This window comes from Silene latifolia, chromosome 5 (genome assembly GCF_048544455.1).
Source record: "Silene latifolia isolate original U9 population chromosome 5, ASM4854445v1, whole genome shotgun sequence".
In the NCBI taxonomy this organism is placed as follows: Eukaryota; Viridiplantae; Streptophyta; class Magnoliopsida; order Caryophyllales; family Caryophyllaceae; genus Silene; species Silene latifolia.
Window position 1 is genome coordinate 65,014,371 of NC_133530.1, and position 15,560 is coordinate 65,029,930.

The 15,560-nt window shown below is 34.5% G+C and overlaps 1 protein-coding gene across 1 annotated transcript; it reads right to left on the reverse strand.

Annotated features, from left to right (window-relative positions):
• Positions 1-286: 286 nt before the first annotated feature.
• On the reverse strand, positions 287-9,265 carry LOC141657479 (protein NEDD1). Its single transcript, XM_074464726.1, has 10 exons — positions 9,035-9,265; positions 8,836-8,948; positions 8,238-8,498; positions 8,043-8,147; positions 7,390-7,455; positions 7,056-7,277; positions 2,822-3,364; positions 1,225-1,839; positions 723-902; positions 287-612 (listed from the first exon to the last, which is right to left on the reverse strand). The coding sequence occupies exons 1-10, from the start codon at positions 9,168-9,170 to the stop codon at positions 505-507; spliced, it is 2,349 nt and encodes a 782-aa protein (XP_074320827.1). The 5' UTR covers positions 9,171-9,265; the 3' UTR covers positions 287-504.
• Between the last annotated feature and the right edge of the window lie 6,295 nt (positions 9,266-15,560).

The window sequence follows — 15,560 nt, forward strand, 5'->3', positions numbered from 1 at the left end:
GCATCGGAATAATGTGATTTTCAGGAATCGCTGTATATGTCCTAATGAGATTATCTCGGATATTGCTCTTCTTTCCAAACATGAGTTCAATTCTTACTCTAAAGATCAAGCTTCCTTTGTTGTATTAGCCGTATTAAGTCCTTCCTTTGTTGTAATACTACTTGGTATAGAAAAGAGTTCAGGGATCGCTGTGTATGTACTTTTTCAGATCAGCAACAACTTTATCTAGTAGTATTAGCCGTATTAAGTCCTTCCTTTGTTGTAATACTACTTGGTATTGTAATGGTTATGTGTAAGTACTCTTTTTATCTTATATAATAGTACACAGTTGTCTAAAAAAAACAATCAAGATGAGTTTCCAAGCTCATGCCCTCACTTGTCGAGCTACAATAACAAACCTTTCTTGTAAACCATCTCTGAAGGGCAAGAACCATCACAATTACTCAGGAGAAAAAAAAAGGCAGATGTGAATATACAAAGCCAAAAGAAATGAAATTCTGAAATCTAAAGCAATTGGCGAAGCTGAGCATTTTCTTTCCTTAAAGTCTGAACTTCTTCTGTAAGTCCGTCTAATTTATCAAGAACCGAGTTCATAAAATTTGATAGTTCCATCTGCAAAATGTTTGAAGGAGTCAAGGGACAGCAGCAAGAACAAATGACAGCAAAACAGAGGCATAAATCATTTTTAAATGAATTATCAGAACAAAATTACTAAGATGTACCTCTTGCATATGAGATTGTCTCAGAATTTCAATGTGAAGGTTTCTGACATCTTCATGAATTGATTTTTGAAAGGATGATAGAGTTTCTGAGAGTGTATGCTGAAATAGCTGAACTGTAAACGAAGATGTTCCTTGCTGAAGATCCGCTGGAGACATTCTCTGGTGTGGAAGTAACGCTCCCTGTAGCAGTAAACAGACTTGTACAAGTTAAGATATTACATCCAGCCAACAAGCATTCTGAGAAAAGTTGACATTTTTCAGTTTGGTGTCCTTCGGTTTGACCTAATTCAATTTGGTGTCAAAAGGTTTCAGTCGATACAGTGTGGTTACTAAAACCTCAAGACACCATGGTGAATTATCTCAGATCTCATAATACAAAGGCATGAATTTCTTTCAACAAATATTCTTTCCGACTCGGTCATTTGTTTACCTTTTATATTCATTGTGAGGGTATTTTAATCAAAGGTAAACAGATGATTGGGACGAAGGGAGTATATCATACATTTTCAGATGGGGGTAATCCGACTTCAGAAGGAGATGATGTATCTGATCTGGATAACAAACTGTTCCGCAGTTCTTCTCGGGTTTCAACTCCAGTTTTCTTTATTTTAGGTGAGCCCAATGAAGCAGAAACACCATCAGTATAAGCTGCAGAAGTACTTATTCTCTCAGCATAGGTGGATAATTTTCTAGACAGATTCCAAGATGATGGCCCAGTGGATTCAAGATTTGGCTGGGAAGTACCAGATTTGGATCCAATATTCATTGAAAGAGAGCTAAAAGGAACATGTCCTGAGAACCCGAGTGACATTTCTTGACTTGATGACATATCTTTTGCTCGAGAGGTTGCCGAGAAAAGACTAGGACTAGTAGAGTAGTTCATGGAAGACTGGTTTGCAGGAGATGGATCTTGCAATCCAGCTAACATTGATGTCGAAGTACTAGCTGATGTCAGCATAGAAAACCGTGATGGCAGAGATCCATTCTGACGATAAAGAGCAAGCTTCTCTGACAATCGCTCACCTCCCCACGCCTCCGGAGGAGTAAGCGACGAGGAATCGTCGCTTCTGGAAGCTGCATCTGCAGTAAATCCAGGAATAGTGGAGTGATTGTCATCCTGATATAGAGCAAATACAAGAGCATTTAGGACTACATGATAGTGGAACACATTAAATAACAAATATCATAGGATCAGGGTATCAGCAACATTCAATAAGAATTTTACGTGCAAGTGACTAGTTGAACCAGGGGCAACTGGCTATGGGTAGCCAAGAGGCTTGATAAATGCAATTTCCAATCAATCAGTATCCAAAAACATAATTATTTCTACAGGAACTACCAACTTTAGAAGAGTACTCAAACAGGACTTGGCTCATTGTTAGATAATTATGCAAATAGACTTGACCTATTGATAGATGAATATTCACACACAATTAGTTTACCAACAAAAATCTCAAGTTCTCAACACAGCTAGAACACAACTGAGATTAACTGTTAAAGAAAAGTTGTAAAAAAATTTGGAAGACCTGCAACTCAGGTAGCTTTAACCAGTTTTGCTATGACGAGAATGCAAATTACATAATCTGGAATCGAGCTCTCTCTATTAATATACTTAAGAGACTCGACATTTGAATAATTCCTAATGACCAAGGATGACTTCCATTTTTCATCATAGAATCACCCCTCCGTTTGGTAATCGTTCAACGTGGGATAATAGAATTTCCACCCATGAAGCTATTTTTCCAATGCGGGAGAATCCACAAAATAGAAAAAAGCTTAAGTCATTCCTACATTTTGGCTCTGCTGGACATACAGTTGCCAAAAGTGGTGGATAATGTAAATGGATTTATCGGGCATCTTATCATGTATGTTGCTACAATTTCACACCCCTTAAAAAAAATTCTACAATAGGCTGGTAGGTATCAATATGTAGATCAACTGAAAGAAAATTATTTGGGGCAGATACTACATGTACAATTATACCCATTCATACTATCTTTTGGTTCTCCAAACAAAAGGATATCACATAGAGATTGTTAATAGAATATAAAAAGCATGCACGAATTATTGAAAGCTAAAGAGATGAAAGAGCGTGAAACCTGTTTGGCAGCAGCGCTAGGTTTCCAATCAAAAATTGGATGTGTATTGCTTCCAACTTCTGGAAAAGTGAATTTCCTATTAGGGAATAGAAAAGAGGTCTTATTTTCTCCAGCTTGATCATTCTTGGATCCATCAGGATCCTTCCACAGCTTATCCAGTGAGGGCGTAATAGGTTGAACATCAACAAGTGGTGAGAACACTTCCATGTCATCTTTGAAGTTGTCACTACGAGTTGCATGCAATCTTGGGAGTATTCCTCCAGCACGCAATGAGCTTCTATGAGGGGTTTCCTCCGAAGACAAACCACTGTTTGTATATCCACCCATTGTTGCAGTAAAAGACGATGATTCTACAGAACTTGAACGACGAGGACCAGGCAAAGTGGCTGTCTGTGATACATTAGATAATGTCACAGAAGGAAGTGGATCGGGCATCAAAACTGAATCCTCAACAGCTCCTCCTAAAAGGGCGACCTCAGCTGTACAGTTCTTCTCATTCACAGGAGTAGGCTTAGATCTTTGCCAGGACAAACTCGTAACAGCCTGAAAATGCCAAATCAAGGTGTCAGTCTACAAACAAGGGAAAAATCTCATTGCCATGCAAAGCTTCACAACAAAGCTAATCAACAAATAAACCAATGGAATCCATTACCCTAATTCCTCTAAGTGCTCGTCTGTGAGTGGATAGGAGGTCAAATGAATGGAATCCTATCCTTGCATGGGAAGCACACAGAGGTTGAATCTAAATGACCCAGAGTGAAAATTGGATCGATGGACCGCAATCATATTATAACAAATTAAAACAATCAAATTACAAAGCATAAGAAAATTAAAACCTTCACTCCATTTGGGATTGATTCAAGCAAAAACAAACTAATGCACCGCAAGAAAAGACACGTAACGATAAAGAGACTAGTTATTTCTGCCCAAAAATCACCCAAAACAACAAGAGCATGTCCCAAAATTTTTAATTTAAAGGCACAGAGTGCACAAGGCAACGAGGGCCCAAGGGCGTAAAGCGCGAGATGAAGTCGCATATCATAAGCAAGAGGGGTACTATGTTTGTGCAATAATTCCCTTTTCATTATAATAATAAAGAGGGTGAAAATGTAAATAAGTAAAATCTACGGAAAATGGGACAAAGAAAAGACTATGGTATAAAATAAAAAAGAACAAGTGAAAAATGGAAGAAATATGGAAAATGCCTTATAGATTTATGGTATGCACGCTCGTTCGGCCATATGTACAAGGTGCCGTCACATTGCCTTTGTAATGCTAAGATTACCCCAAAAAAGATGTCGCACACGCATGGTGACATGTAAGGGGGTGACAATTAAAACTGACACGGACGGGTGCGCATAATAGAGTCTTGCTCGGCTATTTTACAAAAAAAATCCTCGATATCATTTTCCTTAAATAAAGTTACTCAAATTATTTTGCACACCCATGTCTGACACTTGGCACATCGACATTAGTATATCATGTGAAAAACACAAGGAAGCAATACCATATAGGCAAGTGTGGTCCTTCACCAAGGCACTAGAGATCTCAATAAACCTATTGCGGCTCGAAAGGTTGATGCAATAAAGGCATAGCGAAGTTATCCTAAGATACTCTAGACTAGATTTGATGCCTAATGATTCGTCACTTGTTTAAATGGTACATACATTTCACATTAGGAAAGCTATCAACTAATTTTCTTCAATATACGGTATAATTGATAGAACACAAGATTTTATCATCATAAATCTAGGTGGAGGTGAATGCGGTTCACACAAATCAAACTACTAACCATGTATCAAATCCAGGCTACAACATTGCAAGGCATCCATTAAATACAATAAAATCCTTGTAATAGCATTTTGCAGTGGTATTAGACGCGTATATGGCACAACGACTAAGATAAGGAAAGGATTTTCGGAGAAGACAAGATTGAAACCAATACTTTAACCATCTAATAACCTTAACTTCTCAAGCTGTGAATTAATGTGCAATCATATCACGAAGGCTTTGTAGAGGGTTTTTAGATTATAGTGTTCATGTTTTGAGGCCATAACAGCCACATTTATGGAGCAACAATATATGTAAAGCCACAACGGCTAAATCTAAGATCATGTATCAATATAAAATACCTAGCCCACAATTTTCTAAGATCCATGAAAGCTTTTAGAACTTGTATATGCATAGCAGCATAAGCATAGTATATTGAATAGAATTAATTACGTAGCTTATTCCAATACAGGTTTGTTTACAGCTTAATCAATATAGGTCTGCTTATACATGACTGACAAGTGAAGACTTTTCCCTTGCACCTAAGCCATCACCTCAATTTGCCTCAAGACTTTCAAACATCCCCACTAAACTAAAAGATTAAGAGTTGCTTAGTTTTTTCCCGCTCACTTAATTGACAAAGAGTGGCCCCACATTGAATAAATCATCCCTAATAAACTGCATTGACTGACAATTTGTGGCCCCACGTTGAAAATATGAAACATCAAAGATATGATAATATTTTACAAAGTAATAAAATAAAAAAGATAACATATTGATATTTTAAAAAAGATTAAGCATCTCCCAAAAATATTTTACAATAATTTCTTATATCTTATAGTTTTCCATTTTCCTTTTAAGATAGAAGCATCTCCCTTCCTATTAATCAAAAGTCGTGTATTTGCATTATACTGATTGTTTTGTAAATGGTTACTATTATTTTTCTAATACAATACTTATTATACATTATAATACCAATTATAAAAAACTAGTATAGATCCCGCGCAAATGCGCGGTAAATATAGGCCTTTTAATTTTTAGTGTATTAGTTATAGATTTTAGATTTATACCTCGCGAATTTTTATAAAAAATAACTAATATTAAAATTAATCAAAAGAATTGAATAATTCCATGAATTGTGTTTTTTATGAAAATATTTTAACTACATCAAATTTTTTAAAAAAATCTTTTTTCGTCACGAAGTTAATAATAGGAGATACAGTTTTTATGTATAGATTATTTTAAATGGAAAATTAGTTTAATAAATGAAAATCTAATTTGTTTCCATATATAAGTTTGAGCACTTTGGAGGGAAAACTTTAGAGAAGTTGTATTCTCTTAGTATATAGAAGGATTTATACTTTTAAAATTTGCACCTCATTAATATTTATCAGTTCACTCCATTATATTTTGATATGAAACAAAAAAATTTAAATGGAAAACTAATAAAAAAATTTATTTAAGTTGTGAATTTTTTTTAGTGAATATTTTTTTGTCACGAAGCTAATAGTAAGCATGTGTCAAGTTATTCTCTACAGTAATAATTATTGCATTACTGAAAAATTTAGCAACTTATACTTTATACTTTATATCAATTTTATTTTATTTTAATGAAAAAATCATAATTTTGAATTTATTTAAAAAATTAGAGTTTATTTTTAAGAATATATTCATTGAAAAGATAATAATGTAATGAAAGAAAATTTTATTTATTACCTTATTTAGCTATATGCTTTTTGGAGGGAAAACTAAGAGAATTTTTATTCTCTTAGTAGTAGGGGGATTGGTGATGGGTTATGTACTTAATATCGGGTTGTGATTTGCAATGGTGGTCAGTGTATTGGAGTGTGGTATGAGTAAATTTTTTTTTTTTGGACAATGAGTATTTCTTTTACCAATATGGATAATTTTTAGTTACATGCAGTGAGATCACAATAATAATAATAATAATAATAATAATAATAACAATAACAATAACAATAACAATAACAATAACAATAACAATAACAATAACAATAACAATAACAATAACAATAACAATAACAATAACAATAACAATAACAATAATAGAGGTTTAAGACAAGATAACTTAAGTATCAACTAATGGTAGTAAATATCCATTTTTTTACCTCTTAATACTATTATTATACATATTTTAAATTTAGTAGATTATAGCATTAAATTAAAACTATGGTTAATTTATGTTAATAATTTAATTTAAAACTACTCTACTACATAAGAAAATCTATAAAATGTTGTGCTTTAGCACGGGATCCACACTAGTTTCAATGAAGTATAATGACTAAAAATTGCTCTACCACAAAACTCTGGTGAAGAAGAAAGCCTGATGCAATGTGTTTCTCGTACCAGTACAGACAAAATACAACTGTCCAGCTAAGTTAGATAGGAGTCGTAAAAGAACAGTGAATATGGCCAGTTGGCCACATCGAAGCAGAATAGTTACCTCTGAATTACCATAAGCACGTAGAACTGTAAAAGGCTGTGGTCTTCCACGAACATCATAGAACACCACTCGTCCATTGCTTGTTCCGGCAGCCAATATCCAACCATCATCTCTGAATGCCAATGAAGAAAATGGGGCCTCATAGGCAATGCAAAATGTGGATTTTTTAGTACCCGAGTCATAAGTATAGAGCTTTTTATCCAGGCCAACAGAAGAAATGATCTGCCATAGAAGCCACATAAAATATCTATTAGCCCAGTTACTGACCTGAACTCTCGAATTGTAGAAATATTAAACTCATGAGCAGTATTCATCAACATAATGAACATCAGACCTTATCATTCGAAGGGGAGAAGCTAAGACCAGTAGTAGGAGCAGAATGCTGCTTCAACCAAGAAACCTATGGAAGCCAAGAGTTAGCCATTTATGACTAATTATTCTTCAGGAAAATACTATTACTCAATAAACCAAATATAATCATAAGATGAGATAGCATATATTATTGTTGTTTTCCATTTTTACCACATTCCACTCTCAAATAATGATTCTAAATATTAAGAACATTAACTACACACACCCAGTAGGAATCTCACATTTGGCAAAATTAATAAGGCCAACGATGCAATTGGTCTTGGTAAGGTTTTTACTGTAGTTCTCATCACTATAAACCACTTAATATCATAACGTATGCCTTATTTACTTTTGTCAAAACTTGACCCTGCGAAATTGGTAAACTTTGCCATCAAAGTGATAGACTGGATAGCAGTATTCTGTACAAGCCAAAGTCTAATGTTTTATCTATCCAAATATTATAGTAACTTCTTAGGCATTTTCACGCACTAGCTTATACGCCCTCAGTCCCTCCATTTCTTCAGTCGCTTCCCATTTGATTTTAGCACATTTCATAAGGGATATACTTCAACAAGTCCACTTGCAAGTAGATAACTAATTTAAAATGATTGCTTAATAATAGTCTGTAAGACAAACCTTAGGAGTTCTACCAGTTGTATCCCACATATGCACAGAGCCATCATCCCCTGCTGTCGCCAAAAGATGCCGGCTAACTTGAGAATAGTCAAGTACTCTCAACACCTGGTCTTAAAACCCATAGATAAGCAATAAGCTAGGAAAAAGAGATGGACAAAATTACATGAAAAGTAGTGGAAAGTTTGTTTTAGAAACCTGTTGATGAGGATCCTTGAAATCAGCAGCTCTTGCACCAGAAGCAAGGTTGTGGACAATGAGATTCCCGTTGACGCTAATGGACGCCAAGTGCTCATCTTTGCAATTGTAGGTGGTTCCGGATATTGAAGCATTGTGACCTTTCAACCATTTGATACAACGCTTTCTTTGGAGATCCCATATCCTGACAACTTGACCAGTACCCCCAGAGCAGATGTATCTGGAAGTCTTGTTGCTAAAGCTGATAGATTGGATCGCCTCCTGTAACATATGGCATAATAATTCAATACCACCTTCTCCTATTCTCCTATGCTTTATGCTTTTTCGTGGGTCAGAATTATTGAACAAGTAACCGAATCGTTACTAATGTTGTCTTAAATCACATGAAAGGCTAAAGATGCACAACCTAATATATCCCAACAACGGCAGCAGCGGATAATTGACATCAAGTAAGGGATTGGGGATAATTAGAATAAATGTGGAATCGGAAAGCGATGAATAAATAGATAGATAGATAGATAGATAGATAGATAGATAGATAGATAGATAGATAGATAGATAGATAGATAGATAGATAGATAGATAGATAGATAGATACCTCAATGTTGTCAGAAGAATCAGAAGAATTGAGAGGAATAGTGGCCATAGACTGACCATTTTTACGCCAAAGGCTGATCTTCTTATCATCACCAGCACTCGCAACAACCAAATCTAACAAACAAACATTCAATTAATAATTAATTATAATTACAATTATATAATATAGAGAAGGGAAGAACGGAGGAATGGATACAGACTGGTGTGATTCCACTTAAGTGAGTTAACTTGGTAACCCGGTGACGGAGTGTAGTTGAGTACGCAAGGATCCCCAGACTCCACTGACACGTCGAATATTTTCACCGTGTCGCCACCCGCTGCTCCCAGTAACGCCATTTTCACTCTCTTGTGTTGAAGGATTTCAATTTTGTTTGAAATTTGAATTCATATATAGATCCTCTCTTCTTCTTAAAATTCCTCTCCGCGTATGCACCAGGTTTCCCTAAATGAGAACCCTTAAAATGGACACTACCCGTTTTAAACATAACTTATACATAAGTCTATAAAATAATAACAATAACAAAATACTTGAATATCAATCAATCAATACTATATATTAAATCCAGAAAACAAAGGACTTCAATGTAATTAAAGAAAAGTATACAAATTAATTATTGTTATGAAACAATAGTTTGTGTGGATGTCCATTGGACTTATATCCTTATAGTCATTGTATACCTAATTAGGTTTCTCATTTACCCCTCTTCTATGTACTATATATATTCTATTACTAATGAATAAGAGTGATAACTCTCTTGCCTCTCTCAAGCTATTTGTTTGTTTGTTTTCTCTCAACACTTCTCTAATTCTTATTCTATAACATGTTATTAGCACGAATCTCTACAAATTGAGCGATAATCTTTTCGTATTGTTTATTTTATCTCATAATCAAAGTCACTTGTTGACATTCGAGTTCATTCGACATCTACGAGAATACAAAACGAATAATCAATACTATATATTAATTCCAGAAACCAAGGGACTTCAATGTAATTAAATAAATTTATACAAATTAATTATACTATATAGTTTTAAATCAATAGCACTGTTGTCGATGGACCGCGAACAAGGGACTTCAATGTAAATATAATATAGTTTTGGTTGATGGTATAAATTTAGAGAACACCGGAATATGGTGATTTTCCTTAAAATAAACATGCCCACTTATGGCATTAATTATTATAAAGATGTTAATTATTTAAACATAAACAAATATAATATAAGTATATTATATTTTGGAAAATATTAATGAGTAAATAAATCAAACTAGATTTACAAAAAAATATAATATTCCATAATTATTTTGACTTAATTAATTTAATGCATATATGTAGTGAGAGTAATAAAAGTAACCTTGGGTATAGTAATCGCTCATTGGATACTTAAAGAGTAAAAGTAATAATTCTGTTAGTAGTGAAAAGAATTGTAGTAACATTAGATATAGTAATATGATAGTAATCACTCATTTGAATATTCAAACTAACTATATTAGCAGCGAGCGGGTGTAGTGAATGTAACAGAAGTAGAAACGGGAGTAGTGAAATTATCAATATTAATGTACAAGTAGTGAAAGTAACAATAATTAGGTAACAATAATTACGGCGGGAGTAGTGAAACTAAAAGTAATAATAACGAATGTAATAAAAGTAACAATACTTAGAACGAAATAAAGTATATATGAACAATTAGCTAAGCAATCGATTTAAGTAAAATATTAATAGCGGGAGTAGTGAATTTGTCTCATAATTTATTTAATTGTAATTTTAAGATATACTCCGTATCATAGAAAAATATATTAATGATAAATTTAAAAGTTATGAAACTTTAGTAGTTTTAGTTAAATGAAAATATTATTTAATGCTAAATAGAGGTAGCCCGGGCGAAGCCGGGCACCCATACTAGTACTCCGTATTAAGGAGACCACTATACATTCTTGTGGTTTAATGTTTGTATCTCTATCGTCAAGGAACTATGTCTAACTCTTTGATCGGTCCGTTTCGTGTTCACAATTAAAGGTGTGGTCGTTGGGTCACGTCCGAATCAAAACACAATTTATAGCTTCACAAACAACTCTACAATTAGTAAAGAGGCAAGTAAAGGTCGGATCCCAAGGGACGGGTATTGAAATGAGATTTCTATTGAAACTAGCGGTGTCTTAGGGGTGTCACAATTTGGGTTGATGTAGAAGGTCACTAACTAAAATAGCAATGAAAATAAACAAGCAAGATGAATTAAAAGGGTTGTAAACAATTGATAAAAAGCACTAGGGTGTCATGGGATCATAGGGGAATCATGGAAATTGATCATACAAACATGTTCTCAAATTATAAACAAGCAATTATTGTTGTGATGGATTGAATTGGGTTATATCTTACAATCCTAGGAAAGTTTGGGTCCCGGAGCCCGAATCGATTAGATTGTACAACACCTACAAGTCGACTTAATCTTCCCTACTCAACAACATGCATGGTCTAATGAGACTCGAGTTGGTTTATGTCTTACAAGTCTCATTGAAAAGATAGGTGATGGGTAAAAAATGCAAGGATTCATAGGCTCGCATTTCATCAAACATAACATGTGCATGAGTTGAGATCAAAACAAGCAAGCAAATAAAACATGAAAGCATATTAATTTAAGCATGAATCATTCCCCATGTTGATTTCCCCTAATCACCCATTAACCCTAGCTAAGAGACTACTCACTCATTATCATGTTGATCATGCTAGCAAGGTTGTCAATTATACCAACAAAAGGAAACATGATGAATAAATGAAAGTAATTAACAATAATTAAAGAGGGATTAAGAGAATTATACCTACTAATGATTCCAATAATAAAGCAAAGATAAAAGAAGTATTTCATGCTTGATTGAGAGGTTGTCAATCTCCCAATAATAACCCAAATAATCTTCAATTACCCAAAATAAAGGATGAACAAAAGAGAGATTAAGGAAGTAGAACTTGTATTAGAACTTGATTAATTGTTGATTACAAAACTAGAGAGATTTGATTGATATTAACTACTCTAATTATTGATAAGAAGAACATGCTCTTCTAATTAGACTAATGGGGTATTTATAGTGGAAATTAGGGGGATGCATTAGGGTTAACTAAGGGCTAAACTAGTAATTACACTTTTTAGATTGAGCAGGGAGGAGCCGGTATTTTTCGAAGGAAGGGCTTCTTTCTTTGTAGCTTGGAGAAGACGAAATTGCGCTGTGCTTGAATCCGAGCGGATTAGAGTCGGGACGGGCGGATTCTGGCGATGGAACACGAGCGGATTCAAGAGAATCCGGGCGGATTGTGGTGGCTAAACCCGAGCGTCTTGTGGAGAAACCGCACGGATTGTGCAGGTGGAGGACGGCCGGATTGTAGACAATCCGCACGGATTGTGCCTCAGCAAGATTTCTTCTTCTTTTCTTCCCTTTTCTTCATAAATTCCTTGGGGATTTCCTTGGGGACTCAAGGATCCTTTCTCAACATTGCTCATCTACTATAATATGTACAAAGGCCTTATAATCTTGTCTCTCCTTGATGCTTGGTCATTGAATTCGATCAATTTAGTCTCGTTTTGCCATGAAAATGCAAGATTCTTACTCCTTTCCTACCAAGGGATCAAAATCTCAAAGAATATGCAAAACAAAGAACTAAAGATAATAAATGACCCAAATATGCACTAAAAAGCATGGGAACAAGGCTAATTCGGGGGCTAAATATGCGCTAATTATGGTCACATCACTCTTTAATTATTATCAACGTTTTCGTTGTCAATATATGGAGTACTCAAAATTTGGCAAACTGGATTTTAGTCTTGGTAATAAAATTTTGGCATTATTGCCTCTATTCATTTCTTCTGTCTAATTATTATACCGCCGCATGTTCCGTATTGCAAATTTGCCGCTATGTTCAACATTGTGGCTAACCTTGGTAATGTTTCCTATCTATCTTTTAGGTTAATAATGTTGTATCGCTGCTTGTGTTATGAGCTTAGTCAATGTTGGACTTTATTTTATTTCACTCTAATTTTGCTGTAATTTTTCCTTATTATTCTATAATACGTTATAGAACATTGTCCCGTTGAAAATTAAACAAAGCAAGGTGACTAATCTTAAAGGTACAAAGCAACATGTTTTCCGAGTTTTTGTATGTTTGGCTTTGTTCAACTTTGTTACACCATTTTATTTTTACTTTGTAATAATAGTATCACGACTTAAATTTATGCATAATGGTTCTTATTCTCTTGTTGTTAACTTCGGTTAATTTATGTTAACATGAATATTACGGAGTATTACGAACAGTGTCTAATTTGGTATGTTTTCTCAGACTTATACACGATTGCTCAATTTATTATGCATTGTGCATTTGTGCACTTAATTGTGAATGTATGAGGGCAATGGTTTGTCTTATTAATTTCAATTCTTGGAAAATGACAATGATTATTTTTATTACTACACAGATAATTATATGTTTCCATGTTATGATTCCATGTAAACTTGCTATCAATATTTGTATCCTAGTTTAATTATGCTTTATACGGATTTGTTCCGATTATGATTTTGATTGATTTATCCAATATATTTGGTAACAATGAGATTCTATATTAATTTTGTATTAAATTATGTGATATTGTCTCATATCTATTTAAGTGAGACAGTCTCATATCCATTTAATTGAGACCCTCTCATATATATTTAAGTGAGATGGTCTCATATCTATTTAATTGAGACGAACTCATGTCTATTTAAGTGAGACGGCCTCAAATCTATTTAATTGAGACGACCTCCTATCTAATCAAATTTAGACGATCTCATATCTATTTAACATGAGACACGATCGTCATTATAATTTAAGACGATTTTCTATCTTTTTAATGTGAGAATGGTCCCTTATCAATTTAATCTGTCTCCTATCAATTTAATGTGAGACGGTCTTCTATCAATTTAGTGTAGAACGGTCTCTTATCACTTTAATATGAGCGAGTCTTCAATATTTGAATGAGAGACTAATATATGATCAATCTTGTCAATTTACATGAGACACCAGAGGTGTTCTATCTATATGGCTATATTAGATCATATATTTGATCAAGATAAATTACTTTGAGCACATATAATATTAAATAGCTAATCATTATTTTAGCATCCAATAAGTTAGTCAAACTTCGTATATAATTGAACTTATATGTTCAATGAGTGCTTAAAAGTACGAGTAAAAGAATTATGATGTAAAATTGAGGCTATCGGGATCTCTACTATACCATTTTCTTATAAGCCTTGATTCTACTCAAACAGTAATGTGATGACACTCTTTTGAGTATAGCATATACATTTTATTACACGCAGGTACCAACACTAAAATTATGTGTGATTGATACTTAGAAGATCTAAACATTGAAGTTGCACAACAATACTCAAGGTTGAAAAGACCTTGTAAGTTCGATTTAATACAAGTTGATATTGTCTTGATGGCTTAAAAAAGCCGTATAACACAAATACAAGTACTTTGTGTCATTAAAATTCACAATTTTACTCTTATGATGTGAACTAGTTGATCTTCTTAATTGAGCATTTTTATTCAGCAAATTGATAATCAATTGCATTATACATGTAACACCCCCATACTCCAAGTGCCTTACCAGGACCACTCAGGTATGGAGACATCACCATCTCGGTTGCCCGAGGTATGATAATCAAATAGACAAAATAGAAACAACATTTATTATAAGTGCTTTAATGAAAAGTTACAATCCTCAAACCAATCAAAGTACAATACATTATTCCAACTAACTGTTCTCAAATGAAATGTAAATAAAGACTAAACTACAGCGGAAGACTCTATCGTCATGTCGTGGCCATTCCCAGCTATCCAGTACCATCTCTATACCTGCTCAATATCTGCTCACCATCCCCGAATGGATCACCGCAGGTTTTACAAAACAACACCGGTCGATACTAATCACACAATCAAAACAGATAATAACAATAAAGGCAAACAGACAAATGAATCACACACACACAAAACCAACTCCCATCATCATCTCAACACGACCGTCCACTGGACCACCACGCTGGGGGGACCGCAGCCGTTCCCACCTAAGCCCCGCTCATCGTACGAGCGATAACCCTGTATCATTAATGTGCACATCCCCTTTCGTGGCGGGTTCCACGAAGGGCGAAACTAGGGCGTGAGATCACTCCCGCAAGTGACCCCACTCAGCCGAGAACGCATCTCGAGAACCATCACAACCAATCACAATCACAATCACAATCACAATCACAATCAAACAAACTAACTACAAGACAACACCAATATCCCATTATGGGACTAATACTGAGTAGGAAATCCTACCCGAAAGCAAACACGCAGACGATCTAAACAGCTGTCTCAAAACGGCTCCTCTACGAATTCTCCTCCTATCACACATAACACATAAAGGCTACCAATTACTTACTACTCATAAAACCCCCAAACCCTAAATTAGGGTTTGACCAAAACTAGCAAAACATTATAAAAATTATGCTAGAAGCTTACCCTCGACGCAAGGAATCCAACAACACGAAAAACAACGAGAATCGACCGTCGAACTCCGGAATCGTTAAGGATGCGATTAGGAAGAAGAACTGTTGCTTTCTCTCTTAAACAGGTTTTAGGTTTTGGTAAAAGTGTTTTAAAACAAAGACGAATTGGTTTAAATACCCTAATCGCATAATTAACAAAACCCGCGAAA

Excerpts from the sequence above, each read along its gene's own strand:
- LOC141657479 (XM_074464726.1), bottom strand. The coding sequence starts at position 9,170 with ATGGCGTTACTGGGAGCAGCGGGTGGCGACACGGTGAAAATATTCGAC. Across the intron at positions 7,456-8,042 it reads CAACTGGTAGAACTCCTAAG|GTTTCTTGGTTGAAGCAGCA; the intron begins GTTTGTCTTACA and ends TGGCTTCCATAG. Across the intron at positions 903-1,224 it reads GATTACCCCCATCTGAAAAT|GGAGCGTTACTTCCACACCA; the intron begins GTATGATATACT and ends TTACTGCTACAG.